This window comes from Mastacembelus armatus, chromosome 23 (genome assembly GCF_900324485.2).
Source record: "Mastacembelus armatus chromosome 23, fMasArm1.2, whole genome shotgun sequence".
Taxonomy (NCBI): Eukaryota; Metazoa; Chordata; class Actinopteri; order Synbranchiformes; family Mastacembelidae; genus Mastacembelus; species Mastacembelus armatus.
The window spans coordinates 4305497-4333462 of record NC_046655.1 but is presented as its reverse complement, the minus strand read 5'-3'; the positions used below and the strand labels follow the sequence as shown (position 1 = coordinate 4333462).

Here is a 27966-nt window from a genome sequence, read left to right as displayed (position 1 = left end):
TAGTGATTTTAAACACACTAGTCTAAAAGATACATGATAGTTGAAGCCTTCAACCTGCTATTTAATGTGCAGTGCATTTGCAGGGTTTAGTGAAAATATAATTTGTTGCATTATTTGTTATTAAGTCATTTGTTATATGTATTTCCAGAAATCTTGCTTTAATTTAGTATGTTTTACTTTATTACTTAATATTTCTGTTTTTTAGAAGAAAGATGGAATATGAGTGAATGAAAAACAATAAAACAATTACATGAGAGTATACACAAAAGAAATAAATGTTAAAGATGAAAGAAGTTATGGATTTACAGAAACATAGGTGTCTTATTCAAATTACAAAAGGTCATTTCCAATAAAAAAAAAATATTTTTTTTGCAATTTTTTTAATATGCATTTCTATATGTTACATATTCTCTTATATGTACTTAGTCTTATTTAATAGAAAGTATTCAAGGTCTGCTGCTTCAGGGACTGTGCCAGCAACAGATACAAAGCTGGAAAGTGTTCAGGTTTTTCTTAGAAAAGGCAGTGAAGCTTTTTTGGTACAACTTCTTAATAATGAAGCGATTTTTAAGGGGTTTTAGGTTGAGCTAATGGCTTTGTTAATGATTAATAAGACATTTACTTCAGTTTTATAGATCAGTTATTAGGTTGGCAAAAATCCCACTGGCTGGTCTGTTGGGTAGGAATGCAGTTATAAATGTTAATAGTGTATGGTAAAATGTCAGAGCAATAAAATGCCTAGTAATCCAAAAGCTGTTTTTATGAATAACTAGTAACTGATCTGTGAAGAATTAACTAAGCCATGAGTTAACGTATGAACCCCTTTAAAGAGTGCTTTAATAGAAAGTGGTACATTTCTCTTCTTTAAAAAGTAAAAACCATATCATGGCCTGTTGGTCACTATCTGACATGAGGGTTGGCACCATAAAGGAGCTGCTAGATTCTGTATCTCTGTCTGCTGTGCATGCTAACACAAATAAAGGAAGTCATTTTTAATGACGTGGATTAGATAAGATTATTAGGTTTGATTTTATATTTTAAATAATGATCTGTTGGTATGTGGGGATGAAACCTCATTCACCTGATCCCTCAGTCTATACTGTCATCTGTGTCCTTGCATGATGCCATTTCTGTGTATGTGTTATGCTTTTGTGTTAAATGTGCGTGTATGTGCCTACATGAGTGACTCCAGGCTCTCAGCAATGTTGGTCTGCCCCAGTGGTACAGATCCGTTGGTTTCTGGACTCTGAAGGGCTCTCTGGTCCTCCTGGCTGCTCACAAGACTCAGCACACCTCGGTACAGATACTGGTACTGCTCCTGTGGACAGGAAGTTCCTAAAACTGATGACTGGGCTGAGCCACTGACCTCAAAGTTGTGATAGAGAGAGAGAAATGGTACATTAAGAGTATTTTGTGTGTCTGTTGTACTTACCGTGTCATTAAATACTCCAGGCCTCATGAGGTTGGTCATCCGTGCCACCTGGTAGACGTCTACAGCTCCTTCCTCCTCCAGCTGCATGGACAGCGTGGTGAGAGCACAGAACAGCCCTGATGTAGCACCTCCCAATCTAGACACACACAACAAGACACAGCAAACTGTAGTGCTCATGGTTTAGAAAAACAACAAATTGTCAAACGCCTGAGTGATCCTCCTGGTGTTGTACTCACGGATCATGAACAACTGTAGGTCCGCCTGTATGTCTGCAGTGCTCTCTGACTGTGTTGACCAGATCAAAACTGTTCCTGATTGGACTGTCTGGGTTTGGCCAGCAGGAGGCGCTGTACTGACGCACTTCCAACACATCATTGCTCTGGATGGAATCAAAGAACAGAAAGGAAAGATTAAGATGTGAGAGGCAGAGCAGTGAAGTGTCACAAGAGCTTGTCTTTCAGTACATGTCCACTATATGTAAAATATGTCACCTGTGGAGATGCCACTGTAAAGTCCTGCACCAACAGTCTCTCATCATTGGACAGACACATATGCTCCTCCCCCAAACATGAAACAGTGAAACCCTCAAAGCTCATTGGCTGGTCTTTACTGGGCCAGTAGACACAGCACCCACCCTCTTCACTCTGAGATAAACAGGAAAACAGAGAAGTGTGTGTTTATATACAGCAGTTTTACTCTAGTACTACTAATACTACAATGTGTGTGTGTGCAGTATACCTGACAGTGTGGATCTAGCAGACAGACAACAGTGCGTGCATTGTGCTCCCAGATCATTCTCCAGAAATCAGCCACTGTGCTGCTCAGAGGAGTCTGACTCACTATGAACTCATTACTGTAGTGGTGGCCCTGTTAAAACATAAGCATCAGCAAATTACCAGTAGATATACTTTTTGAGGTATTAAAAATGCCCTTTAATAAAATGGTAACAAAAACAAAATGTCCAGTTATCTTACCATGACATAGGAGGCATTGATGTAGCCTGTGGGGTTTGATGCTGAAGCAGTCAGACAGACTCTTGATCTCTCCACTATATAAAAACACATGAGACATGGGTTTTTTTTTAAATAAGAATGAATTTAGGAATATTTACAGCATAAACTCAATATCAGATTTTGTAACAAAAGATCAATAAGTAGATTTTGACACCAGGCATCAGAGCTCTGGCTCTATTCCTCTCAGCGTTGCCGTCTTTCAGGGCAGTGCTGTAGTCTGCATGCTTCGCCTGACGCTGACTGATCAACTGAAACACAGCAGAAACAGTCATATAAGATACTTTTGGCACATGAGAGTAGTGTTATCAAGAAAGTGTTGGTTAATTTAAAGAAATGCAAAGGCCAAATAATTAATTCAGAATTTATACAAGATGTGGAAAAAAGGCAACATGCTATACCTTCAACTGTTTGTCCATGCGTGTCCTGCCTGAGGCTCCAGGGGTCAGGAGGTCAGACACATAAGCATGAAGGAGGTCAGAGATCACAGAGGTGTCCCGGCTCAAGATTGCCTCCACCAGAACATCATGGATGAACACATACTGTTCCTACAGTAAAGAGACAGACACAGTCACTCAGGACTGACAGAACGGACACTGAGAACACTGTCACTGTGTCACTGTGTGTGTGTGTGTCTGTTCTCTTCATGTACCTCTGTCTGAACCAGGAAGTTCCTCTGAGTCCGGACATGCTTTAGGAAACCAAGAACGTTCACAGTCCCTTGATCCTGGATCTGCTGCAGCATGCTGTCTATCACTATATAGGTGCCCGTCCTTCCTACACCAGCACTGTGACACACACACATTACAAACACATAAGAACATGAAGAGTACATGACATATCTGAAACAGTTTCAATGTTAAACTAAAAAGGATTCAGTCACAGCCACTACACACAGTCTACCTGCAATGTACCAGGACAGGTCCCATCTCCTGTGTCCGGGCCTTGGACGATGCTCTGATGAAGGACAGGACAGGCAGAGTGTACTCTGGGACGCCCATGTCTGGCCACTGGGTGTAATGGTAATGGAGAACTGTGTGTTCAGCTTTCCTCTGAGATGCCTGGAGGACCACAGAATGTGATATCATGTGTTTTACAAGACCCAGGTTTTGACCAAGTTGCAACAGAATCACTTTGGAATAGCAGCTGCTGTTAGAAGACCTACCTTATTTGTGGTATCTCTGACAGTGAATGTCCGCAGTGTGTAGTAAGCGAGGGTCTTGCTGCTTTTCAGAGTCACTTGGTATGGACCGTATTCCTCCTGGTTTTCCTCCGGCCAGTACTGGTCACACTTTGTCTGTAGAAGGACAGATCATGTGTCAGAGGAAAGAAGTGACTTACAGTATCATTTTGGTGTTTTTGTTTAGCATCCCTGAAATTCTAATGTGAAATTACTAATGCACCAGACAGAGGATATCATATTTCTATGATTACTTTCAGTGTATGTTGACATTCAAGCATCATCTATGTCACAAGACGCACAAAACAGAAAACAAAAGCTTGGATTCTACAGGTCACCTAGAAAAAAGAACCGAAAAAGAACAACCATTTTGCCAGTTGTGTATAAGATCAGATGAAAACTGTGGTGAAGCTTGCATTTGTATGAGGCAGCAGCAGAGTGATCACCTACCCGTCCTTTCTCCTTGAGGTTGGTGATCATGACAATAACTCCAATGTTCTGCTGCCAAATCATCCTCCAGAAGTCTTCCCTGCCCGCTCTGAGAGGCCCTTGAGCTGCGATGTAGGCCCGTGTTCGCTCATAACCCTGGAGAGGAAATGACTGCTTAGTCACTGGCAATAGTTAGTGAATACAAACAATAGAATTACAGCAACAATTTAAAAGACCACAAAAACGTACTTACGTCAACAAAGTTGGCGTTGATGTAGTCCCCACATTTCCCATCTCTATCCAAACTGTTGGAGAGCTTCACTCTGCTGTGGTCATCTGGGAGAGGAAAACCACAGATCACTTTCAGCGTTAGCTTTACAATTAAATGTGTTATAAGTGTGGAACAGTGACTATATGAAAGGTAACACACAGGCCAATATGTTGATGTATCTATTCTTGCTTTTGTTGTCGGGGTGACTGGAGCTGTCGGCGGTGATGCCCATGTCCACCGTGCACGCCTGCACCTCCTGAAAAAAACACAATAGAGAATACAACAGAAATAGCAATTAGACCAATTACTCAGAGGAAACAAACATGATAATTAGCACAGCAAGAATCTTGAAGTCACTAGAGCGAACATCAAATGTGGCTGTTTTGCTGTCTCTTGCTGGTCTGTATTTGATAGTGAAGTACTTATGAATGAAGTTGTTAGTTAAATTACAAAGAGAAGTCATAACAGCAAACATTAGCGTGTGGTTCATACGCTTGTGTCCTAAGATCAGCTTCATATGCAGAACAAAAGAATCATACTTTTTGATCTACTGTGGAGCGACTGGTGGATGTGACCCCACCCGTGATGTTAGGCCTCATATTTCAGTATAGCTGTGGCATTATAAGGTCAGTGAAAATGCAATGTCTCTTTTTATTTTCTTCACAATCAAAACATCAGCATGCAACCACAACATAGTACTTACAAAAATCGAGAGAATTGAGAAAAGTGCAGGTGCAGGATAATAAGATTGAAATTTGTATTTAACTGCATTTCCAGATGAATACTAACAGGTGCCATGGAAGAACAAGAAAACACCTCTGCTGCGTGGAGAGGGGTGGTAGGTATCTTACCTCATAGGATTCTTTGACAATCTAATGGAGGGTGGTGAGGATGCAGAAAGCACGACGATGGTGGTGGAGGTGGTGAAAGGAGAGTGGGAACGGGGACGAGGGGGGCGGGCATGATGACAGACAGACAGACAGACAGGAAGTCAGTGCAGGTACAGGAATATGGGGTTCAGATACACACAGAGAGGAGGTGCTAAGTGGGAAATACACCACTATTCCCATCTGAGCTGTGGACGTTTAGCTTGCAACCAAGTTACTTTTCCTTCTCTACAGCCACATTAACTGTACAAAGACCTAAAAGGCTCGTGTGTTTGTACAAGTGAAGGCTGTGATCTGCCCACATGCTCCTGCAACTTTGCCTCCTTGTTTCTCTCAGTGAGAGTTAGACTGATGTAAAAGGCAAAAACACTGTTACAAAAATGGGAGGAAACACACAAATACAGCACACTGGTAACTACAGAGGAGATGTTTATCTCAAATCATCCTGTGTGCGTTACTTAGGAGGTTCATGCTAGGAAACAGAGGTGACCAATGCCATGCAGGCTACTGTTAAAACTAACCCACAAACATCAGACTAACTGGCATTTCGATACTAAATACTCCACATGAAAACATTGTTAAAACTGTGTCCATGTCCCAGCACAAGCACAGATGGTCTTTTACCAGCCTGATAGACAGGCAGTTTTCAACAGTCTGCCCTGGGTTTTGCAAAAATGCCTGTCAAATATGAGAAGGTGTCTTCAGCTTGATGTGTATGTGTAGTTGAACTTTAAATCTGGAATAAGAACCAAGTAGCCCTGCCATGGTTAGTACAACCATCCTACCATATGTATTGTTGTGTATATGGAAGCTACACGTCAACACTGAGCTAAATGGCATTCCTAAACAACATGATGTTAACAGAGACATGGAAGAGCACTAAAGACCTATGACAAATGAGGAACTGTCTATCTATACACATGGACCAAACCCACAGTAAGTGGTCCCATTATGAGAATAATAATAAGCCTCTGACAGAGCTCCACCTACCACCGTTACAAGAGGGTTTTCTCAAAATGTCAAGCGGCTGCACATGTTCTCTGTGTGAACCAAGCCCACAGACATTTGGCTGGACTTGAATACTCTTATAATGGACATTCTACGTGCCTCAAACTCCTTGGAGAAGGTGTTGGTGATGTGGAGCTCCATGACGTGCTTCACAAACTGCTTCACTGTCAGAGGCTCATGACCATCTGCAACGGAAGAGTGAAAAAATAACTGCATCACAGTGTTGTGATATCACAATGATAATCTAATAGATAATAAAACCCTCTGTGTGTGTGTGTGTGTGTGTGTGTGTGTGTGTGTGTGTGTGTGTGTGTGTTACCTGTGGCCAGCAGCAGGGGTGTAGATGGAGCAGATATGACTTTAGGGGATGCACTGTCATCTGGATAGAAATTAGCAGCCTGGAAACAGTTTCTGTGACACAAAGAAATCCAAATTGATGAAATGAACTCCACAAGTGAAATGTAATGCAAAAGATACTGAACTAGTGTGTCTGTGTGTGTGTGTGTGTGTACCTCCAGTAGATGAGTATGCCCACTAGAACAAGCAGACAGAGGATGGTGAGAGTGGAGACAACAGCCAGAGGAATGACTGTCCTCTTGTCCCTCTCCACGCCTCCGACCAACCCGACCGACCCGACCCGAGATTCATGGCTGCTGTTGCTGCCCTCTGAGAGAGGAGAGGCGAAGACAGGCAGGATGGGGTGCAGTGGGTGAGAAAAAGAGAGAAAGGAAGGTGGAGTGGGTGAATCAGAAATCCCAACAAGTTCCATCTTCTGATAAGTATCATGAGATATGATGACATGTTCAACTATAGTGGCTTTGACATGAGATACTTCTCTTAGCTGCTGTTTCCAACGTCAGGAATTCAGGTTTGTGTTATTGATACTGAAAGACAGCACTTCCCAAACATTATATCAACAGTGTTTCCCAGAGGTTAGACAAGACACTCAAGAGAAACACTAAAGTTATGGGTCGTATATTCAACACAGTAAATACAAAGACCTGCAGAGCCAGGTAATCATGCTTTGGCTTTGTCACTACATTTGACTCCTTTCATCACACACATTAGTATTTCATAGTTCGTTAGTATTAAACTATTGATTATAGCAGCTATAGGTATGTGTTTATTTCAACAGTATCAGCACTGTGGTTTGGAATAAATATCCAAGCTCTGTACCTGAACTGGAACTGCACTTTAACTTGTGTATGTGAGGCATGACTGAGCTGCCATGTCAGACTGAAGCAGGCAGACAGAAAGGGAAAGCTGGACACTGTGTAACATTTACCTTCCATTTGCTCCTCTGTTGCCTTGTTTGTGTCTGTCAGTCTGAGCAGGGGGACTAGATGCCTTAGCACAGGACTTCTTGCGGCACCAAATAACAACCCGTCCACTTGAGACCTCTGTCCAATTACAGCTGCGTCACTATTCTCTTTGTTACGTCCATCAACTTGCTCCTTGCTCTCAACACCTACATTTATTTTACCCTCACCACCCCCTCTGCTGCTGTCCTCAAGAGCAGAAAAACCTCCAACAACTAGACTGTCAAGACTTGTGTTTTGATCCTCTTCAGCCGGTCTGGTATTTTCTTCAGTGCTGCCAAACTGAGCAAATTCTGCTTTTGGTTTATCTTGACTGACAGACAGCTGGAGTCCATGTCTTTTTCCAGATACACCTTCTTTGTTGCTATCTTTCTTTCCATCACCTTTGCATTTATTTTCCTTTTCAACTACAGGCGTGAAATCTTCTCTGTCCTTACTAGCTTTCTTTCCTTTTTCTTTGCCATCCTCTCCTCCACTACCCTCACCAGAACCACTGATCTCTCCAGGCCAGCTAAAACTTTGAAAAGTGGACATTATTTCAGCCCCATTACTGGTGTTAGTGTGTATTTTCTCTCCTACTGCAGTGTCACCTTCAGTTTTTCTTTTTTTTCCTTTCAGCATGTTAGAGCCTGCTGTGTCATTGAGCTGTTGGGCCTTCTCATCTATTTTCCTCACTTTCTGGTTCCCAGTGTTGTCTACTCTGTTTCCTCCTATCTTTTCTGCTTCCTCACCATTTACCTGAAATTTCTCCTCTATAACTTTCTTTGTCTCTGCTTCCCACTCCTTCCAGCCACCTTTTGTGCTTCTTGGTTCAGTGGCCATCTTAGCCACACCTGATCTACCCTTTGCTCCAGTATCACCCAGCTTGAAGTTGATAGTTAAGCTTGGAAAAGTCAGGAAAAGGTCAGTCCTGACTGGAGCAACTACATCAAAGTCCTGACTGAGGCTGTTGCTATCAAGGCCAGAGCCTGATCCACTGGTATCTGTTGCCCAGTCTGATAAAGTCAAACCTTTAGATTCGAAGAAAGTCGTGGCTGCACCGGAGCTGTAGTTGTCTTTATGTGTATCTGTCCTGGCTTCCCTTTCATTATTTGGATGGGAAGAGATGTTTAAACCATCCTGAAGTCTACCATTATTATTATTATTATGAAAAGTATTTGAGTTACTACCTTTAACTGTGTCTGTTTGTGATACACTGATGGTACTCAAGTCAAAGTCAGCCAGAGGAGAAGGAGAGTACGCAGTGTGTAAGTCATCTTTAGGACCCAAGGTGGTAGAGATCTGAGGGTGTTCTAAATCTAGTTGTAGAGGGATGGGGTGCTCTTTAGTGGACTTGTCATTTCGATGAAAGATAACTCCACTCAGCTGATCTTGTGGGAAGGCAGGAGAAGGATGTAATCTGTGGGTGTATTGATTAAAGACAGTGATTGATTGGGGCATGACACTGAATAAATCTCCTTCAGGAGGGAGACCCTGTTCTGGGACAAAGACTGCAGGGTTTGCAGGGTTGATGAGCACTCCTCCCATGGTGTTACGAGAGGTTGTTAAGCCAGTGCCAGGGGCTGAGTCCTCATACCTGGACATGGGCATGTTTACTGCAAGAAAAGCCAAAGTTAAAGTTGGGGAGGGGCACTAAATTTTTTTAGGACACTAAAGCATTAAAATGTGCCCTTTCAAAGGTGTTTTTCATGCCAGGATATATGAAGAAAGGTAAGAACTGAATTTCCCAGATATGGTGGAGTTGAAAGTGATTGATTCAGCAAAAGTAGAGCTTTTGGGCTTGCATTTGGCCGCAAAATGAAAAAAAAAAAGAATTGAAAGTTGCTGTTCTGAATGATGAGACTTTATAAATCAGACTGAAACATTTGAACAGATGCGTCACCCTCAAGATGAAGTAAAGCTGCATTCTTTAAAGACAGATGAAAAAAAAAAACACCAGAGTGCGCCCTTGAGCCACAGAAAAGGATGCAAACCTAGAACGACTGCATCCAAATCCCAGGAAAAGATGCTCATCACCAAGCTTTAGTACAACCAAGAAAACGGAAATGAAACCCAGAAGAATCCAGAAGAATCCAGCCTTGTAGAACGAAATGAACATGAAAGATTTCTGAACCGGTTCAAAGAGTAAAGAAGCTGATGATGATCACTCTAATCATCATCATCAGTGCCACCATCATTACCCCCACCAGTCACCCTCACCACCATTAGCAGCACCATGCAACTCCTAAAAAAATGTCATCATGATCACAGAGCACAGCAGTCATTAGTTTAACAGCAGTGGGCCATTAGAAGAGAAAGGCAACCATCCAACACGATTAGGTCCATTCTCTACCCAGCACCAAAGAACACATATTTATACCATTCTGCAGCGAGGCAGATCCATCATATTGTAAATTCAAAGACACTTTTTTAAAGAAATGTAATAATTTTAAAGTACAGGACTGTATATTTCCAGACCGTGTGTTGTTAAGTGTCTCACCATTGAACATGGGCTGGGTTGTATGTACCAGCACCCTGAGAAAAGTGGAGGTGGTCAGTGATTTGTAGACTGAATCAGCGAGACTGTTGCTGGCGGTTGCCGTCCTCGCCGTGATCCAGACAGGGGAGGGGGTGGAAGAATCTGAAGCGAGGGTTTCTGGCAGATGTTTGCTCACAGGGGCACCGCTGGACAGCATGGAGTCTGTGTCCATTTGCGTACCTGTGGGACAAAATGAAAATAGTGCTATCACCTGATGCAACATAACCTGCCCTGATGTGACATATTAGGTTATGTCATGACATTGTACACATAATGCAACCTTACATGATGTAATCTAAAATGACAAATGACCTGACATTCTATGATGTAGTGTTGGATGATGTGAATTAATGTAATAGGATATCACATGACAGGAATCATACAAATAAATTTAGATTATATCATGCATACATGACAAGTCACCTCGAACTCTGATCCAATAATGACTGAGCAGAAAGACTGGCTTTCTCTGTAGGACTCATTAGTGGCAAGTTTTCAGCAGAATAAAATCTTCTGCTGGTACCTATTTAATCATTTATAAGCATAAACCTCTCCCTGGTGCTGCGCGAAGAGCTGAAGTCGCAGTACCAAGTCAGGATGTGTTTGGTAAACAAGGCTGCCAAATAAGAAAAAGCTCTTCCTGTCAAATCTGACCTGGCACCACAGCAGCAGCAGCAGCAGCAGCAGAAGCAGAAGCAGACACCGTTGCGGCAGACTTGGTGCTGGTTTCCAGGGGAGAGTTGTTGACTGTGTCTTCATAGAAGACATCTGTGACTTGGATGTCCTCCACAGGAGGGGTGTAGAGGTCTGAGCGGGGAGAAGGGAGGCCACTTTCACCAGCTTGGTCTGGTGGACCTAAATCCTTTGACTGTAAGTAGAAAAAGTGGAAGTGGAATTAAGAAAACTTAAAGGACACGAGACAAATCTCTGGATACTATTTTGGCATTTGGACTTTCCTATAAGAAACAGTACATTACATACTCCCCTTTCAACCTTAGGTATTAAATGTAATCAAGTTAAAAAACAGTCGAGTGAGGCACCTGATGTGACAATGCTGACAACGAAGCCTCCTCTGTGATTTGTCGGCGGATTGTCGGCAGGGTGGTGGTCCAAGCGACTGGAAACAGGAAGCCTGGCTGCTTAGTTACCTCAGTTACCCAGATCGCACTGTTGCCTTCAAATCCTGCATTAGTGAATGGCCGGTGTGTTGGGATCATATGGTCCTCATCAAGCCAGTTTTGATCCATATCATTGGGTTTAGTCTTGTTTCTTCCCAGTTTCTTTTTCACATTCTGGAGTCGAGTTTTCTGTAGAACAGCAGAGTCAGAGGGGGTTTTTGGGGTTGAACGGGCCTTGACCTGAATTGGGAGGTTCTGGTTTGCTTGAGTTTGGTCACTGGGTTGGTTCTGGTGCTGTGTAGGCTGGTTCTGATAAACTCTGGTCTGCTCCACTGGGATCTCCTCGATCAGGCTGTGGTCTTCTGGAGACATATTCACCTGGTTTTTGTTCCCTGGCTTCTCCCACTTTGCTTTAGATGAGACCTACCAGGAGGAAAAACGATGTCTGATTATATGTGTTCATGACAAAAAACACAGGCTTTTATTGCTATTCCCCCGTCATGCTTCAATTGGTGAACATGAACATTTTAGCAACGTTGCAGTGCAGTTCTATTGTTTACGTCAATGTTCAAATGAGCAGACAATGAGACACAACTTCAGCATAGAATAGAAGGTGCAGCACTGTTTCTGAGAAAAAAACATGCCACTGCAACGTTACAGTGATGTGTCTGATTTTTTGTAATCTCTGCAAAACAAGCTGGAAAGTCACTGACAAACTTTTGCACAGCTTTTCAAGACCAAATGACAAGTATTTACTAATTACAATAATCGTCTTAATAATTAGGCTCAGTGGTATGATTAAATACAGGGAAAACCTCAGCTGCATAAAATAATGACGGTATCAGGTAAAACTGTAGATACACAAACTGTCATACCTCCCTGTTGCCTTCCAAGTCTTTTGTGTCAGGATCTGAATCACTTTCTAAAAAGAAGCAAGAAATACAGACTTATTATTTGTAGTGGCTGGAAATGTTAAATCAGAGTATCTGTGTGTATGTGTGTGTGTGTGTGTGTGTGTGTGTTTGTACCAGGGTCTTCTAACGGCATGTCCACTATAATCTGGTCGCTCCATCGTCCTCTGAGTCCATTGGTACAAACAGCCACCACCTGCACCACATAGCTGCTGTTAGCCAGCAGGCTGGGGATGATGGCACCCTGTAAAGCCACACAGGTAGTCACTATCAACCAGTCGATCACTTTGATCAATTACGATCCCACTTATACTATGACAATAACAGATAGAGTGTGATGTATTGAATTCTACCAAATTATATTAAAAAACTGTTGCAGGAGAGAAGGGAATGACTATAATTCATACCCATAATCTATTTATAGTGGACTGTAGATAATGCTGCAAAATATTCACTGTGATGTATTTAAAGGTACATCAGGGTGCTGCTTATGTGGAGAGATTTAAAAAGATCTTTCATACCACATCCTGGTCCCCATCAGTCCTGTACTCCTGCTTCCTTTGGTCTCGGCCCTGCAGTCTCTGGTAGGTGACGGTGTACCAGTCAATGGTGGTGCCGTAAACCACACGGGGTCGCTCCCACATCACCACGATGGTCGTGTCATTCTGGGCATCAGCCTGGACATTTTGTGGCTCAGAGCTGCAGGCTAGAGACACATTAGAGAGAAAAAGATTTGGTTTTTATTTTTTAGGAAACCTCAGTGAAAGTCAGGAGAAAACAAGATCAAAGAACAAGACAGGGTCAGGGACACATAAAAATACAAATCTAAACAGTGCGGCACATCACATTAAGTTCAGGGTTGATGAAAATACCATTTTTTAAAACATACTTGTATTATCCATCCATCCATCCATCATCTATGCCCATTTATTCCTATTTAGGGTCACAGGGATCTGCTGGAGCCTATCCCAGCTCTCATTATTTAATTGTCTATAATGAAAATAGGAATACATTTTAAAATGCCCAGCTCAGAAGTGAGTATGGCAGTGAGCAGGAGGTGTGTGTGCATGATTGTATGAATCAGCTATAGGCAAGTAGGCCTTTTTCTGAATTTCTGAATACTTTATTTCTGTTTCAAAAAGAGCTGCCTGTGCCTGAGAGGAGCAGGGGCGGTGAATTACAAAGCTGAGCTCCGTGGCAGCCCAAAAGAGCCACTTTATTTGAAGATTGACTTTATGAAGATGGAGAGCATTGTAAATTATACCTTTCATTATACCAGATTTAGTATAAATTAAACACTAGATGAACATATTTAGAGCTTTGGAGAAGTCGGCAGTCTGGGTTGACTTCTCCTAAAATGTTCATAACACAAAATCATATCATTTGTATCTCAGGGGAAGTAGCCCTGTCTATCAAATAGCAGTGTCTCAGCTAATACTCTGAGCTGTGATGACTATTTACATTATATATTTATAAGGATAATCCCAAATATCAAAAGTAAAAGCACTAATGATACAGACTGTCCCCGTTCAGTGTGTGCTGTAGTAGGATTTCATGATTACCAGTGCCTTAAAGCTGCATTTAGGTCTAGCTGCAGCTTAAGTATAGTAGGAATACGCTCCACTGGGCTCAGCTGTCAGTGGCAGGTTGTACCATCTATCTTCCTATGATTACAAAGGTTTAACTAATTTGAATGAAAAATGTAGTGAACCACCTTGAAATGAAATGAACAGAACTGACTTTAAATCAGCCGATTTAAAGTCAATTGAAAGTAGAAATAAACAGCAGCAGAACAGCAGGTAGCAGTAAACTTGTTTGGGTGGCTGTTTGATGACATACTGGGTGTGAGCACATCCTCCACTCCGGTGTATGAGGCAAACACCTGACCCATGAACTGCTGCTGCTGCTCCCTGAAGTTGTTCTGCAGGTAGTCTGTCAGCATCACATAGCCTGCCTGCTCCATGGTCATCACTTCACAAAACACCTCCAACTGGTGACAGAGACACACAGAGAAACAGAGCAGAGGGGAAACAGGGTGAACAACAAAAAAATGGCAGCTGAAACAAAGAAAAACTAAGATGTGTCTGTTGCATCTTCGTAGTTATTTCGCAGCTGCCAAAATAACCCCAGAACGGATGCTTGAGAGTGTGTGACTATGTGTGTGTGTGTGTGTGTGTGTGTGTTTAAGAGGCTTGTGTTGGTGCCAGGCTGAGGCAGAGATGCAGCACTGCTCTATTTTTGGTGAGCCAGTGTGCCTAAGTCATGCCTTGCCAACCCCGTTTGAATCATGCAAACATAGGCAAACGTAATAAACACACACACATGAACATGCACATACACAACACACACAACCACTGGCCTGACCTCATTCACTCCCCATTATTCTGCTATGTAATTGATGTATTACTGCACAGATTATTTCCTCCATACTCAACTGTTCTCAGAGGTGCTTCAACGTCTTTAGGCAGGAATCACATTGCAGTAACATTCAAGTGTCAGCTTTGCATCACAGAGCTTTTTTCTCACCAGATCAAAAAGCCTTGCTCTGCACGTTCACATTTTGAATAAACCTTTCACACTGCATCACTTCAGAGTGACATTTAGTTTTTATTTAGTGCAATGTGTGTCAAACACTTGACCTGAAACCGGCCACAAATCTACAAACAGCACTGAAGGTTATGAGTTGATTTTAGTGTCAGGGTAGAGAGATAAGGAAGGCATTATATAAAAGACTTACTGACCTGTGATTCAGATATGGCCACAGTCTGTTTAAAGATGACCCATTCCACCATTTCAGAGCAGGGAGGAGCAGTCAGTGAGCCATTGTAGATGTAATATTTGTCTGTATTATTAGGCAGCAAGGACCGCAAAGTGAAAGCTTCCAAGGAGCCGCTCTTACCTGGTTAAAACAAGAGTCCCAATCAGAAACAAAATGCCCCAACAAATAACAAATATTTTGTTCTCAGGTGTAAGTCACTACTATTAATTTGTGGAATTAAAATGTGTGGAAAACATGATATTATCATACTGTATATTTTAAAAAAATCCCATTTTGGGAGCTTGTCTTTTTTTTAAGGCCACCATCATTTTGCTGCTTCCTCGGCTGATTCAACGTAAACATTCTCCTCAACACAATTCTGACTAGTGCATCCAAAAACTAATTTTCTTCAGTTTGTTTCCTTGAAACAAATTTGCATGGTGGTGACCGTGCAGCTAATGGACACAGTAGTGAGGTCACCAAGGCAAGAACAGGGGCATGTTAGCCCACACAGTTCAGTGGAAGGGTTTCTTACTGAATGGTATATTCTGCTTGTTTGTACCGAGAGATGACCCTCAGTTGTTTTGCAGCAGTGACGTACCAAACCTGCTGACAGTGCTGATGCCCTCTATGACAGGAATATAGTTCTCATTGTCTTCCAGGCTGATCTGCAAACAAGAACACAGGTTTCTACTGAGGGTTCATTCACTTTGGTGCAGTGTTGAGGTGAAACAGACTGATCCCATACACTGGGTGACAAATCCACACGTCCACCTACTTCAAAGAGGACAGCCAAAGCAGCGATCCTCCCTCCCTCGCTGACAGCCTCGTCCAGACTTTGGAAGTCGTCTGGATCATAACTGTAGATCTGCATCTGAATGAGCAAGGAAGAGGCGGGTTAGCTGAACTCAGGCTTTACTGGGAGACAAATGGAACAGCGACAAAGGTAAATGTGCTGCGATGCTAGACAAACAGATGCGTCTTTACCTCCAGAGGGTATTTCATCCCATTCAGGCTGTGTTCAGACCCATCTGACGATGCATTGCAGCGCCCCCAGTGGAAGGTGATTCTACCGACACGAAACCTGGAGCTCAGTCCTCCTCCACTCACAAAGAACTCCCCTTCCACATCAATGGCCACTAAAACACGCACATGCACAAACCTTTGGCTCAACGCTGATTTTAATGTTGAAGTTACAATAGTGAACAGTAACTTCAAGTATGTATGTTTATGCAATAAAAGCAAAACAATAATTTCCACATTAATGTTAAACCTTTTCCCCACATCCTCTTTTTAGCCACATCTTTTCCAGTGAGAAGATCTTACCTCAGAATTCACAACATTTTCTGGTGCTCAGTTTCAGCTTACAACAGGACAGAGCATTCAATTTAACAGGACTGTGCAGGCTATATAACCTATTTCATGCCACCCATGCAGTATCTTTTTACTTTGCAATTTCCTCCTTGCCTTCTTGAAACAAGAAAGGATTTAGGGCCATTAAAATATAGAGTGCACGCACACACACACACACACACACACACACACACACACACACACACACACACACACACACACACACTGAGATACACAAACACATAACCCAGGCAGTATTAGAGCGATAGTGATGATAGTTTAGACAGCTTTCATTTGTTTATCAGGCCAGACATCGTTCCACTCGCTGCCTTCCTTCTCGCTGTCTCTTCCTATCTCCCTTATTTCTTTCCTCTGCTCATTCTGTCTTCATATACATCTCCTCCTGCTCTTTTGTTGCCTCTCTTCTATTGCTTAGTTTCATCTCTGCCTCTTGACATTGATCTTCCTTCTCTCTCCACATGATCTCTCTGTAGTGCGTTCCCTCTGGGCACTTCTCTCTGCTCTTCATTCTGTGTTTTCCTATTGTCTGAATCCTCACTGCTTCTCTCCTTCATTAACGTCTGGTTTTATTTATCTGTATCTGCAAAATGAAGCTACTTTCCGCATATAGGGATTAAGATCTTGTGGTTTACAGCACCAGAATAATGTGAAAGTCATTTTTATAGATTGGACCTGCTACATATTGTAATCCTCCTCCACCTGCTGCTTTAGTTTGCTGCTGGGATTGAAAATGAAACTGCTTGTAGTTTGATTTCCTCTAAACTGATGTTGCAAACATGGGATTGTAGTTTGTAGCAGTTTGTTTAGGCATGTAAGCAGGAAATTAATACAGATTTAGAGTCATTACAGACAGGTGCATAAAGAGAAGCAGAATAACATTGACACACCAGTCTTCCCGTTGTTGTGGATAGTACTGGACCCTGCTGTCAGTTGGTCCCATCCCTCTAGCTGTAGGCTTTGATACTGCAGCCGGACCTGGGTAAACGTCTCGTCGATGTCTACAGGGGACTGCCTGGCGCTGTTACAGAACGGGTACTTCTTACCCCACTTACGCTGGTTCAGGGTACCTGAGTATGCAAGAGAGAGGAGCAGATAAAAGCATCTGAGGGCAACTGATTATAAAATGTCAAATTTCTCATTTCGTCTGCCAACTGCTGTAACCAGAGAATCTGTGTTTGCACTGGAAAAAAAAGTCTCACTTTTTTGCCACAAAAAGTCAGTGAGCAGATCTAACTTATCAATTAGCCCAGTAAAAACACCTGTAATAGAGTGATATATGGTAATGACTGTGTAATGACTGTGCTTATGTTGAAATGTTTTAGTGTGTATGTTCAGCTGAGGGCAGATGGGCATGTGCGTGTACAACGTTAGTGCATTTCTTAAAGACTGCCTCTATATGTATTGATATTTGATATTGTACATATGTGTGTGAATTGTATTTTGGAGCACGCAGCATGAATTCTGTTTAAAAATTTTGATGTGGCGTGTGTGTGTGTGTGTGTGTGTGTGTCTGTATTGGTGTGTTTTAACAAGACTGTGCTTTTCACATGAATAATGTAAAAGAATATGAACAGCATGAGCACAGGAACCATTTTCAGCAAAACATGCAACGCAAAAAATCCAATCAAAAACACATAAAAGGAAAATCAAAATGACATTTTTCTATTTCTATTTGAAACATTTAGCTCTGATGTTCTTCTGAATATCAACAGCTCTGCCTGAAAATATCTGCTTGTAAGTGCATTGATTATTTATGAGTGCATGTCTGAATATACAGTGGGTCTTTTAACTTAAGAACATGCAGTGTGTGTGTGTGTGTGTGGGTGTGTATGCATGTGTGTCAATTTATTCAAGATGAATGTCACACTCTGCTTGTATTACGTGTTGTATATGTACACAGCATGCCTTCACATTTTTGAAATTGTATTGTGTGTAAAAATGTTTTATATGTATATACTCTACACTGCTTTGTTGTATCTATCATCTTTTTCTCACTGCCCAATAACCATAAATATGTTAGTGTTTTAAGTTATAGGCTTCCTATTGAATTATACATTATGCACTGTGCAGTTTTACCTTTATTTTAGGAATACAGTCATTCTGCTATTCTGTCTCACGCAATGCCACATTTTTAACAGATGAATGATTAAAACTGGGAATAACTCACCATATCTGCTCTATTACAAGCTGTTCTGTTAAAGCAAAGAGTTATTGTAAGGTTTGTCAGGACTAGAGACTGTTAAACCTGCTCTACAAAATGATGGTCATGTTTGATTGTTTGCTGTTATAGTTACAGTATATGACTCTAGCTAGATGTTAGTTGTGCTTTTTCTGTTCAAAACTCAATGTACGGTGGCCGACAAGGGCAAACGCGCTGCAAAACAAAAACGCTGCAAAAGAGAAACGCTGCAAAAGAGAAACGCTGCAAAACAGAAACGCTGCAAAAGAGAAACGCTGCAAAACAGAAACGCTGCAAAACAAAAACGCTGCAAAACAGAAACGCTGCAAAACAGAAACGCTGCAAAAGAGAAACGCTGCAAAACAGAAACGCTGCAAAAGAGAAACGCTGCAAAAGAGAAACGCTGCAAAACAAAAACGCTGCAAAAGAGAAACGCTGCAAAACAGAAACGCTGCAAAAGAGAAACGCTGCAAAACAAAAACGCTGCAAAACAGAAACGCTGCAAAAGAGAAACGCTGCAAAACAGAAACGCTGCAAAACAGAAACGCTGCAAAACAGAAACGCTGCAAAACAGAAACGCTGCAAAAGAGAGAACACAACGGAAGTGCGCCAGGCCGATAGGGGGACCCCGAACTGAGGGGTGCAATGAACAAAGAACTTTTACAGAGGCGAGAGAGACACATGTAGCGACATAAGTCACGTCTCATTTTGGAGGCTGCGTAATGACGCAGGTTATAGTGTTGAATTGCAAAAGGATTGAATGAGCGACCTCTGATGATTGTTCTCATGTGCTAATATGTGCTAACAATGTTCTGTTACATTTGTTTACTTGATCAAAATGTCATACAACGTCGGGAGACGTGGCGGGGGGCGGGGTGTGTTGCAGGGTGGGAGATCTGAAGGTGCTGTAATGACTATAGGTTGTTGTCTTGTTCAGGGTGTTCTTTGGGGAGTCGGTGGGGTGAGCTAGAGGGAGATGGGTCAGGGAGGAGGGAAGAAGTGTGTGTGGAGGGAAGAGAGGGAGGGTGAGAGAGAGCTGTTCGGTGAGGGGAGTTAGCGTTACTGATGGGCGATACAACAGAATTTGGTATCGATCCGATACCAAGTAACTACAGGGTCAGTATCGACGATACCGATACCTTCTGCACCTTAAAGGAAAATCATTATTGCACAGTGTTGATTAATATCTTTATTGCAATAGCAACATGAATAATGCTCATGAACATAAACACTTGTTTAAATGCTAATAATAAAATGATAATAAATAAATAGCATTTCCCTTCGTAGTGGGTGAAAAATAGCACCACACAATGCTTCTTTTTCTCTCTCTCTCCATGCTGCCGTGCCTCTCAGCACTGAGACGGAGGAGGTCCCTCCACGCTGCAGAGTGGAGAGAGTAATACTTCCTTCTGCAGTGCATGACTGGCTCTGGAAAGCTCTGACATCTGATTGGCTGCCATCATCATGTGATACGGAAGACCATTTAAAATACGCTTGGGCTGGTTTTCACACATCCAAAACTCTCAGAAGTGAAAACTAATTGCACGTTTTTTATTAGGAGTGGTATCGAGCGATACTTAAGAAAGTACCGACTCCAAAGTATGGAAGTATCGATTCCAGAGAGTCGATATTCCCATCCCTAGTTAGCGTGGCTACGGCTGAAACAGTAGCCTGTTACCTGTTACCTGTTCTGACTAAAAACTTAATAAAGCAAAGTGACAAAAGAACGTCTGCTGGCTGTGAATTTAGCGGGCATTAGAGTACGTTTTACATTTATTATTTTTTAAACACTTGGCCGTCATGTTTTACAGTATTATAAAAGTACAATGTTGTAAAAGATGACGGCCAAGTGTTAAGTAACAAATGGAAAACGCACCTTCAGATCTCCCAACCCCCCCACGTTGTATGACATTTTGATCAAGTAAACAAATGTAACAGAACATTGTTAGCACATATTAGCACATGAGAACAATCATCAGAGGTCGCTCATTCAATCCTTTTGCAATTCAACACTATAACCTGCGTCATTACGCAGCCTCCAAAATGAGACGTGACTTATGTCGCTACATGTGTCTCTCTCGCCTCTGTAAAAGTTCTTTGTTCATTGCACCCCTCAGTTCGGGGTCCCCCTATCGGCCTGGCGCACTTCCGTTGTGTTCTCTCTTTTGCAGCGTTTCTCTTTTGCAGCGTTTCTGTTTTGCAGCGTTTCTGTTTTGCAGCGTTTCTCTTTAGCAGCGTTTCTGTTTTGCAGCGTTTCTGTTTTGCAGCGTTTCTCTTTTGCAGCGTTTTTGTTTTGCAGCGTTTCTCTTTTGCAGCGTTTTTGTTTTGCAGCGTTTCTGTTTTGCAGCGTTTCTGTTTTGCAGCGTTTCTCTTTTGCAGCGTTTTTGTTTTGCAGCATTTCTCTTTTGCAGCGTTTTTGTTTTGCAGCGTTTCTGTTTTGCAGCGTTTCTCTTTTGCAGCGTTTCTGTTTTGCAGCGTTTCTCTTTTGCAGCGTTTTTGTTTTGCAGCGCGTTTGCACTTGTCGGCCACCGTATCAATGTACTGTATTATTAAAGATATAGCCAGTATTTACTTTTACTTTGTATGAAAATGCACACAGGAGTGCAGATCATGTATACATGTGTCAGTGACCAAGCACCGTGACACGCAGACACACACACAACGAGCTACTCTTCTGACATAATGCTACCATGGCAACAAGTAGCTCACCGGTTGGCAAAATGAATAAAAAGGAAAATCTCCTGAAGCCAGATGTTCCTGTCTTAATTTAAAGTAAATTCAAAAACACACAAGTGCACACCCACACACACACACACACACACACACACAAATGCATTTAGTCAAGGAGTAAAATTTAGATAATTAAATACGGAAATTATATTTCATATCTCTGAGTTCCATTTGCATTTTCACAGTAGTCCCAGCATAAAGCACCAGCATGTTAAAACATTTTCAAGGTCTATAGGAAATACAGGAAGACATTTGCTTAATTATTAGCTCTAAATCTGTATTCTCATGTTCAGTCACCTGGGACTTAATTAATGTTTAGAAGTCAAGATGAAAAAAAAAAAATCAGGATTTAAAAGCTGAAATAGATCAAATTCCTTTTGATCTATGAACTAAAACTGTAACGCTGCAAAAGGCAGAGAAAAAGTAAAGATGCATGGGAACTTTATGAAGCAATTCTGCAACAGCAGAAAGAGCACTGAGCTGTTAAGGTGGTCAAGACAGAAAGCGTTTAGACCTGATGATGCTGTTGGTGCTCTTTCTCCCACAACACTCTGATCATTTCAGCTACGCCCTCACTCTCGAGGGAGGAGAGGTGAGACAAGATAAGGCAGAAGATATAGAAACACAGGATACAAAGGTAAATGAACAGTAAGAGTGCCAAAAGGGGCAGAGAGAAGGTGATAATGAAAAGACTGAAGGTAGAGGAGGTAAAAGAAAAAAAAATGGATGAGAAAGTAGAAAAGGATTATGAGAGAAGACGGTGAGGACAAAGGAAGAAAGAGAGTGAAGGAAAGAAAGGAGAAAAAGGAAAAGAAAGCAAAGGAGCGTGTGTGTCTACTGCACATGCACTGATATACTCTGCAGATGTGTGTTTCGTGCAGATATACAAAAGTGCACATAGACACATAAACACGCATGTATGTCCATGTCTCTCCTCCCGCCTACACTTACACCAATTAAGCTCCCTTGGATGACACAAACATGCAAATATACAGGCAGAGATGATTTCACCCTCTGTAAAAAGGTTCTGCACTGCAGAGCGGGCTAGCTGCACTATTAAACTGAATAATCTACGGTTGACTTGTCTGAGAACTGTCGGCTCTTGTTTGCATCACTGATCCATATTGAGCAAAAAATAGCTGAATATGGATCAAATATTAAAAGCAAATAGCCACTTCTGATTTAATTGAACCCACAGTGATGCTTGTGAATCAACATAATCAAAATCAGTGTCTATGAATGTATTCATGTGCACACACTCACTCTGACTGGCATAAAGGAGTGAGCCTGAAGCTGACAAGATCTAAGCTGCTAAATGAATCTATTATGAATGGCAGAGAAAGGACTCCACGCACACACTCACACATCACTCATCCAGCGAGATCTACTATATGTTAATGCCAGACTCTCACACACATCAGCAGCCATGGTATCAGACAATCAGGCCTGTCAGATTATTCTGAAAGAAAAAAAAAAAACTTGGAGTATGAATCAGAGTCCCCTGCTCTTCATGTGATCTTTGATAGCTCCGTCTAGACATGTGAACATGAAAAGGTCTGGGGTGAGACACAACTGTCTGCACGGAGCTGCTCAGTTAAATATTAAACAATTGCAGGCGGGCTATCTGAACTATTTATTTTTACCTGATGAATAAAATAAAGGTTGAAAAAATATTTTAAAAACTTAAAAAACTCAACCAATGAAATTATTCCTGCCAGTGTTTATCCAACCTGCCAACTAAGTGGGAGTGGGGCTGGTAAACAAGAGTGGGCTATGTGAAGTTTACAGACTTGAATTCTGGATATTGAAGTGCGCACAGTTTACACAGTGGAAGTGTGGTGCCATCAACATGCAGAAATTACAGACACTGAATTCATTAACCAGACTGTTACTGGTGCAGGCAAGGAACAATGAAAGGAACTGGGGAGCGGGAAGTGTGTGTTTGTGAATAAAGGAACACGCACATGCATCATAACCTCATGTCTCCCACATGGCTCCAGGAGCAGCAACACACACTGAGCAACAACTGGAGCAGAAGAGAAGCCAGCCTTCAAGTATTTGGTGACTAAGAGAGCTGCTGAGAAGACGGTGGGTGGTGAACACATGTATGTACAGAAAAGAAAAAAAAAATTGCAGAGTTGAACAGTCAGCTGGTTGAGAGACGCTTAAATAACTGAGATCAAAGCTTTATTTTTTTCTGCCTGTCGTAGTGTAAAAGCCTCTGTAACAGCTTTAAAACCACCATGGGACACTAGAATCCTCTAATTTAATGTGATCATATAAAAACAAGGAGATGTAATGCATTTTACTAAGATTAGAAACATTTCAAGACTTTAAACAGATAAATAACAATAAATGTGTATTCAAACAAACTACATAAAACCTTGGCAAGGATGAAGACTGGCTGCTCTGACTTTCAAATGACTACAATACACTGACACTGGAATATAAAGTATGTGAAGTAAGCACAAATAATTTGCATTATGATAAAACAATTAGTCATCTGATGTTTGGCAGTGGATTTATTCTCTGGATGGAAGCTTCATAACATTTGAAAGTAAAATCTCTTTATTATTCTGAAGTCCATGAGGAATCAACAGTGCCAGAAATATGAATGATCTGGTTAGCTTTGCTCACTTCATGTCTTCCATTCCAAGTCCCACAGGAAGGTATATGTGCCATTAAAGTAGTCTGAATGTATTTTTTGGCCACTTGGGGGCAGCAGAAGAAGCTGACAGAATGTGAGTCTAAGTCTCAGCTTCTCATTGGTCATTTCCAACTTTTGAGGAAAGTGCTTTTTTTTTTTTTTGCTGACAAGCTGCCAGCAGTGGTGAAACAAAACCAAGAACAGCAGAACCAAAACAATGAGCTGAAAGATGCCAAAACAGCCCACAGAGCTACTTTATTACTGTTAATTACCATCATTAGTTTTCAAAATGTGACAGTGCAGCTGTGAGGTTCTGTTTGCATCTAAATGTTTGCTAACTTTAGCAGTCACATCATTAAAATGGAGTAAATAAAAGCAGCAATTCCATCATTATCAGGATTTGGTTCGTCAGCCATTACTATTTATACTATACAGATATGACAGACCTTTAGAGATGGAGCTGCAAAGTCAGTGTTGACCTCTCATAGACAGGTGACAGGTTTTCAGGCGTTCTGACTGAAACTGGTGCTATGTCAAATTAATAAATAAAATAAAAAGAAAGTGGCAGCACTTGAAGGCTTGTCAGACACCAGAACACTGCACAGGGTTGCACAATACTTTGAGACAAGATTCAGTATATCTAGGTTATCTCAGCAACAATCCATTACAGAGAGGCAAGGGGAAGTGTGGCTTTCATGTAAATAATCTACCAGGAATCTGAAACAGTGTACTGTATTTGACTGAATTTTAAATTAAGAATTCTTCTGGGGTTTGGCAGAATGAAGCTGTCACACAGCCTATCATGCTGTCCATATTAGTCTAATCCTAACGATTGTGTTGTTTGAGGAGAAGCTGCCTGTACTAGTGCACGAGCCAGATTGTGATCTGATTCCAAATATGAACATATACATCATGTGGTGTCTGTTACAATCCACTTCGCTTTCCAACCAGATAATTTAGACAGAATTTTAAGACAGAATTTTATGAATTCATGGGGACATGCATATGTTTTCATATTCAAAATCTGCAAGTGTGTGTGTGTGTGTGTATGTGTGTGTGTGTGTGTTCCCTAGACTAAGCACTAAGGGAGTACTGAAACCTGCACCGCCCCTGGCTATGATTTAGTTGGATCAAGAACAGGGAAGAGACAGAGAGAGAAGCTTAGATAAGAGGGAGAGAGAGAGAGGGAAAACAGAATCATAGGTACAGAACGGACAAAAAAATACTGAATGTTTTTAGTAATAAATTTCTCATTTTATATTCTGTTTGTTGTTCTGTTTATGATTCCTATTAATGGTGCTGCTTCATGGATAGAAAAGGATAAAAATAAAGTTTGATTTTTTTGAGTTTGTGTTCTGTATATAAATTTACCAAGCATATGTAGAATTTATTTGAAATGTTATCTCTTCTGATGGTCATTATTGATGTTGATCTGCAGTAACTCTTTGGACACTGCTTATGATGCCATAATGCCATCTTAATAATTGCTGTTCTGTGACTACATGTAGTTTTATTGTGACGCTTGACCACTATCCTTTAAAAAACCTATTGCACATTTATATAAGAGTTATAAGTTATAAGAGAAAACTCTCAGTCTCATAGCACACAGTTACACACACACACACACACACATATATAACAGATGGGGCCCCGAGGGGTGTCTTCCAGGCAGGGACCCCCTGGAGATAAAGCAGAGAGGAATGACGAGGACAGTATTGAAGAGAAGGAGTGACTTATGAACAAACACACAGGTTTGTTGTTAATTCATTTAAACACAATTGAAAAGTATCAAGATATAAATTTAGCCTGAGTGGAAGCCCAAAACAAAGAAAGCGAGCTGTCAGAGTTGTCAGTGAGAGGGTTTACTATCTAAATAAGAATAAAAACTTTGACTATATTATCCCACAAATGTACTTTGCTACTGTGCTACTGCACATTCACACTCATTTTTTGTCTGTAACACTATTAAAGGCCCTTTATCCAGCACAGATGATGAAACTATGAAACAACTGACTTGAAGCAAAACATCTGAACTAAAGGAAATCCTCCTTTAGCCAGAAACCTAGATATGTTAAACCTGATGTTAAAAATTGAACCAAACAAGCATGTTGTCAAAAGATGTCGTAATAATTTAAAATTTTCCTCCACTAACTCTTTCACTCTTTCAACTGAGTTCTTCCTTTGCTTCGCTCTCCTTCTCTATCTCTCACTCTTTCACTCTCCTGCCCCCTCTTTCTTTTATGTTCCTTTATTTCCCTTTTGTCCCCTCTACTTCTGACCTAACTAAAAAGCTGTGCACAGTGCCTCACAATGAAGTGCATTTCTTTCACATGTTAATGCTTTTACTCATGGCTCAGTACACAAGGCAAGAGAAACAAGGTCGTGCACACACATACACACAAACACACACACACACACACACAGAGTGGCTAAAGATACAGTGAATGCCAATGAACTGCCACTGAGCTGCCTTCAGTTGTGATGATGAACCTCAAGATCCAACAGACAGGAAAATGAGAAGTAGATAGTATAGTATAAAGACGAGAGGAAAGGGTGGAAATGGAGAGAATAAGAGCAGTAAGATGAAAACATGCGCATCTATGTGTATTTTCATGCTGCTTTGACAAATATGAGAAGGAACAAGTAAAAAAAAATAATAAAAATCAGCACAAGCTGCATGTGTGTGAACGTGGCTGGAATCTCTGAACTCATGTAAGGTTTGGATACTTTGTGTAACTGGATGGGAACAAACAGCAGCAACACACACTGAATGTCCTGCAGTGCACTGGAGAGCAGCTCAGAATGTCACTGCAGGTCATGGCAAACCACATACAGTTTAAGGCCCTTTCTCACTACTCCATTAATTATTGAATCAGGCCACAACTCTACCTGTCATTTGAGGTTCAGTTCTTTGGTAGAAAATAAATAAATGCATGAACCATGACGGGTTCATTGTCTAAAACCCCTCGTTTTTTTTTTAACATAATTTTCAAACACTTAGAAGTCACATTCTAGTTATCATCACCAGTCCATTTGAGGTGCAGGTTAATACGTTTAACAGCTCTGAGTTTAGACCTGTTGAGCCTGATTGCTTCTCCTGATTCCCTCTGACTGGTAAGAAGCTAATCTCCCCCTCTGGGACCACTACTCTCTGTCTGTGTCCACTCTGTGTTTCTGTTAGACCAGAGCTTAGCTCAGCAAGGGGCTCCATGCTGACTTTGCCCATGCCATCTAACCATATGGTCCGAGGCAGATCAAGGCTGTCCCGCGGGAGGTGTTAATATGATATACAGACTGTTCAGGCTGACATTGCATCACTCTGATGTAACAGCCTCTTGAACTGTTTTGAGTCTGAGAAAAACTTAACATATTAACATTACAACTAAACATACTTTGCATCTCAGATCTGACTGTTTATTCTTTTCCTCAATATACAGACCTGCTGCCACTGTCCTACCAAATCTCTGCACATGCTCAGCCAAAATTCCCACTTCCTACCATCACTGAAATGAACGTAAATCTACATTGTCTGTGTGTTAAACATCTTATGTCTTCGCTCATGACAGTTGAATATTACAAGGAGAGAAAATCATAGTGGCTCATACAGACCTGAGTATGACCAGTCGATCTCTTCCGGGAGTTTCCTCAGCCCTCGGGCCAGCGGCTCTACAGCCACAACTGCAAGACAGACAGATAATTAGTGTCAGACACACAAATGCACAGACTAACAGGAGTCACAGAGGCAAAGTCTGTCATCTGTGATGTCGCTGTTTTGTGTTGTACCTATTCTATCAGAGCACCGTGGGATATCCTGGGCAGCACTGAAAACAGTCAAAGAGGATGTGGCAGCTACCATGTTGTTTCTGAGTCATAACTTTCTTTTTTGTTGTTGTTTAGCTCCCAGTGCACTTGCAGTGGCTTTTCATGCTTTTCCAATTCCATCTGCAGGCACTGAGCACCGAAGCATTTTTTTCAAGGTGGAAAGTGATTCGTGTGCAACACATAAAGGCTTCTGACACAAGCACACAGTAACCTTCGGTCTCTTTAAATGACACACACACACACAGGGTACCAATATCATTTATCACCGTACAGCACACCACTTTACAGGGCACAAGAGGAAACTACATCACAATTAACCATAATTATTTTTGACACACACACACACACACACACACACACACACACACACACA

At 41.5% G+C, this 27966-nt stretch overlaps 1 protein-coding gene across 1 annotated transcript; it reads right to left on the bottom strand.

Moving 5' to 3' along the window:
* Positions 1-17: 17 nt before the first annotated feature.
* Positions 18-27627, bottom strand: ptprz1b (protein tyrosine phosphatase receptor type Z1b). Its single transcript, XM_026327370.1, has 32 exons — positions 27555-27627; positions 27381-27449; positions 17103-17282; positions 15829-15980; positions 15620-15715; positions 15443-15509; positions 14825-14982; positions 13923-14073; positions 12605-12789; positions 12201-12327; positions 12048-12094; positions 11095-11595; positions 10709-10922; positions 10016-10234; positions 6730-6883; positions 6537-6628; positions 6317-6402; positions 5174-5194; positions 4482-4578; positions 4305-4387; positions 4073-4207; positions 3608-3739; positions 3346-3503; positions 3095-3230; positions 2844-2990; positions 2600-2693; positions 2407-2480; positions 2171-2299; positions 1924-2076; positions 1669-1811; positions 1433-1568; positions 18-1318 (listed from the first exon to the last, which is right to left on the bottom strand). The coding sequence occupies exons 1-32, from the start codon at positions 27625-27627 to the stop codon at positions 1175-1177; spliced, it is 4353 nt and encodes a 1450-aa protein (XP_026183155.1). The 3' UTR covers positions 18-1174.
* Positions 27628-27966: the final 339 nt, after the last annotated feature.

Coding starts and splice junctions, on each gene's coding strand:
- ptprz1b (XM_026327370.1), bottom strand. CDS start 27,627: ATGGTAGCTGCCACATCCTCTTTGACTGTTTTCAGTGCTGCCCAGGAT. Junction 4,579..5,173: donor TTGTCAAAGAATCCTATGAG/GTAAGATACCTA, acceptor TGTTTTTTTCAG/GAGGTGCAGGCGTGCACGGT. Junction 1,569..1,668: donor CCTACAGTTGTTCATGATCC/GTGAGTACAACA, acceptor GTGTGTGTCTAG/ATTGGGAGGTGCTACATCAG.